Raw genomic sequence first — 3,554 nt, forward strand, 5'->3', positions numbered from 1 at the left:
TGGAAACTGGCATGAAGATACTTTGACAAATTTCAAAGTGCCACAACTGGAATTGAAGTATTTGGAGAAGGATCAAGGACTTAGAATATTTAAAAAAATGAGAGAGATTTGAAATGCAAGTTTGTTTCGGTTGATCCCATACGAATGGAATATTTATTGTAGCTCCCTAATAATATTGGGAGACTTTGAATATGTTATAAAGAGAAATCACCATTGTGAATATCCCTCGATTTAAATAGATCAACGATCTATGCAATTTATTTAGTTGAGTTAAGAAAAGAAATGACATGATGGCATGATAACATGATGCAATGCACATGATGCAAAGATGAAATGCAACGGACCAAACAAACTCACATGACGAAAAACCCGGAAACCCTGGAAGGCATCTGAAGCTCCGGTCTTGAGGCGTTACAGAAACCCAATTCACTGCTCTTCACTAGAGCTACTCCACTACAATTATTTTCAGTGGCGGAGTCGAGCATACCATCAACATCAGTAATAGCTTCTGTTCCAACTTTGGAGCCAATACATAAATCAGTCGAATTGAGTTTTCTCAAAAAACGAGCATTCCATAATTTGATCTTCTTTGGCCTCAGCGGCAGCACGAGGTTTATCTGAAAGAATCTCAAGCCCTTTTTCATAGAGAGCAAGAACATCTTTGTAGACCGACAAGACATCAACCACAGACATAATCACTTCTTTGTATTGACGTCTCATGGATTTTATGTTCAGATACTCAGAAGCTGACAAAATCTGAAAGAAACACAATTCAGTTCAGTGTTCAAATGACAACTGCCAGCGTAAGGATACTTAAAATACATATAGAACACATTACAATCACCTCAGAAGGTTTCCAAACTTCATACGATTGTTTAGGGTAAACAAGAAACTTCAGAGCTGTTGCCAATTTGAGTAAACTCCAATCCTTAGTGAGAGATGATACGCCAACCAATTCCTGTATTGTACTGCACAATGAATCCAAGTTCTTCTGTTCACCTAACTCGAAATGATACAAGCGACAAGCCATCTCAACGAAGCTTTCAGTAATCTGGATAGAAATGAGCATTGCTATCAGTGATGATAGAAACAGGAAAAAGGTAAAAAGTTCTAGAAAGCATTAAATTATTTTTTCTAATTTATAATACGAATAGTATGTCTATGCATAACTTTGTTCATTGGCAATAAAGCATTATAAGCACACAATCAATCAAAAAGGACTAACACTGCATTGCCAGAGAAGACTTATTCAAGGTTGGTAATGACACTGAAAATAAAGAAAGGGCTAAAATTGTATCACAACGAAGCAATAAAGAAGACAACATTTGCCTGTCAGATATAAGGGGACATAAGGGCAAGCGATTTGCTCACCAACTCTTCTTTGACAAGAAAGCCATATTGACGTAAGAAAAGGATTAATCCTTTGCTATTGAGGCAGCGGTACTCCCTCGGCTCTGATGTTTGTTCAGGCAATAGATTATGCATGATATTCTCTAGACCCCAAATCATCTGCTCCACAATATCATCATGCTGACAGGTTATTGCCTGAAAAAACAAATGGTGAGCATACTGTTCACACTAAGAGAAGCAACGAGGAAGCTTACACAGTTACACTAACCAGCTTCCTTTCAATTATTCTTTTATATTCAGCACGGCCAACAAGTAGTTTCTGCTCAGAGCCACAAAACTCGGTGAGCATGTCAGACAGTTTGTTATCAATAATTTCCTTGGCAAGGTCAATGGCAGTAGACTTGTCCTCAAACTCAATGAATTTCACCACCCTGACATTCTGAGAAAGAAACACAAGAGGGCTTTTAAAAAAGCTTGTTAAATATCATGCAATGTGTCTAAATCATGACAGGAGGCAGGGTAATTCAGTAGGTGTGCCCCAACGTGAAGTATAGTGTTGCTTAAGTCTTTGTTACACACTTCCTTCAGCGGCACTGACAGAACTGCTCATATGGGAAGCTAGATCATAGTATATCAGAAAAATTCATAGTGGCATTCTTGGTAGAAGCACCATGTCAGAGCTCATTCATCGCTAGCTATGACGATGTAACCACTCACTACAAATTTGTGGATAACAGTAACCACTTAGCACTAAATCATTTTTAAGGGCCTATTAACAGATGTCTGCCCATTGAAGATGGCGCACAATGACACCGAAACCTGCAGCATGGAGATAATGATCAATTCCAACACAGAAAAATAGGTTCCACTAGCTTGACTCAATTTCACAACTACTTGCTCTGGTTGCCTATATGTTTCGCTGGCCTCGAAATTGGGTCTCAACGTATCTGTCAAAACCAAGTGTTTAGATATTGGAATGTTTGCAATTTGTATTCATATTTAAGAATTTTGTTAGTTGGTTGCAGGAGCATATGTATAATCAATTCCTATTTTCTCAGGTTTAGTGCTTCATTGATGAGTACACATGTTGGACTGATGAAACTTATTGTGATATAAAGTACTCCCTCCATTCCAAAATATTTGAAGTTTCTAGACTCTCCTAAATCAAACATATTTTAGTTTGGCCAAGTCTACAGAAAAATATATAAACATTTACAAGACCAAATTAGTTTTATCAGATTCATCATACAGTATATTTGTATACTATATATATTTGATGTTAAGAATATTAGTAAAAAGAGTATAAGCATGGTCAAAGTTAAGGAAGTTTGACTTGGAACAAACCTAGACCTTCAAATATCTTGGAACGGACGAAGTAATAGAGAGGGTGCAAGCTCTATCAAGAGTGGTGAAAGATTGCAGTGAATTTTGCATGCATTACAGTTGCCAACAAGCATGAGATAGGTAGGAAGGAAAATGGGCTACTAAGAACCTCTGGTGGGTATGCCCAGATGTCCTGCAAGAAGGAAAAACAGGGAAAAATGTGGTTAGATGATTTTGAATTCTTCTTCGGGATGAAGCAACGGAAAAGCAAGTACCTCCATTGGAATGTTGGGGTTGACCCCATCACAAGATATAATTGCGAAGCCAGAGGGCGTTTCATACAAGAGCGTGGTTGAACAGCCATTAATCTTCTTTACGGGCGATGACGGATCAAAAAGCTTACCTGACGAGAAACAAAGCAGATGTAAGTGAATGGAATTACACAGACCCCCACCCACAAGCCTGAAGTATCACGCGTGAAGCCGCCTGAGCTGGGGCGAGCATATAACAGATTAACAGCTGATTTATCTAACTCGGAGAAAATTGTGCTAAGGCAAGGCTAGGTAACCGCTTTGGGCTGAAAAAAGGGATGGTCTACAGGGCTCTCGGCGGCAGTTGCCCAATCCGGTTAGCCCTGCGAAGAAAGGGACCGAAGATACCGCACGATGGAAGAGTAATCCTAGCAATCCGTTTCCTGGGAGGGTTTTCTTCCTTATCCCCACGGCGGCTCGAGATTTCGCCAACCTGCCGGCATCGTATCGGGAGAGATGGGGATAGGTAGGTGCGGCCGCCTCACCTGCGCAGAAGGGCATCGCCGAGGGCATCGCCGAGGTCGAAAGAGATGGCATTCGCCTGCGTCCTCGGTGGTAGGGGAGGGGAGG

General features: G+C 40.3%; 1 protein-coding gene across 1 annotated transcript; it reads right to left on the reverse strand.

Annotated features, from left to right (window-relative positions):
* Window positions 1–355: 355 nt before the first annotated feature.
* On the reverse strand, window positions 356–3,548 carry LOC119297239. The gene is made up of 7 exons (XM_037575110.1): window positions 3,470–3,548; window positions 2,949–3,076; window positions 2,843–2,866; window positions 1,619–1,789; window positions 1,372–1,545; window positions 845–1,051; window positions 356–756 (listed from the first exon to the last, which is right to left on the reverse strand). The coding sequence occupies exons 1-7, from the start codon at window positions 3,519–3,521 to the stop codon at window positions 538–540; spliced, it is 975 nt and encodes a 324-aa protein (XP_037431007.1). The 5' UTR covers window positions 3,522–3,548; the 3' UTR covers window positions 356–537.
* Between the last annotated feature and the right edge of the window lie 6 nt (window positions 3,549–3,554).

Source organism: Triticum dicoccoides, chromosome 5A (genome assembly GCF_002162155.2).
Source record: "Triticum dicoccoides isolate Atlit2015 ecotype Zavitan chromosome 5A, WEW_v2.0, whole genome shotgun sequence".
Taxonomy (NCBI): domain Eukaryota; kingdom Viridiplantae; phylum Streptophyta; class Magnoliopsida; order Poales; family Poaceae; genus Triticum; species Triticum dicoccoides.

Excerpts from the sequence above, each read along its gene's own strand:
- LOC119297239 (XM_037575110.1), bottom strand. The coding sequence starts at position 3,521 with ATGCCATCTCTTTCGACCTCGGCGATGCCCTCGGCGATGCCCTTCTGC. Across the intron at positions 3,077-3,469 it reads GGCGATGCCCTTCTGCGCAG|GTAAGCTTTTTGATCCGTCA; the intron begins GTGAGGCGGCCG and ends GTTTCTCGTCAG. Across the intron at positions 2,867-2,948 it reads ACCCCAACATTCCAATGGAG|GACATCTGGGCATACCCACC; the intron begins GTACTTGCTTTT and ends TCCTTCTTGCAG.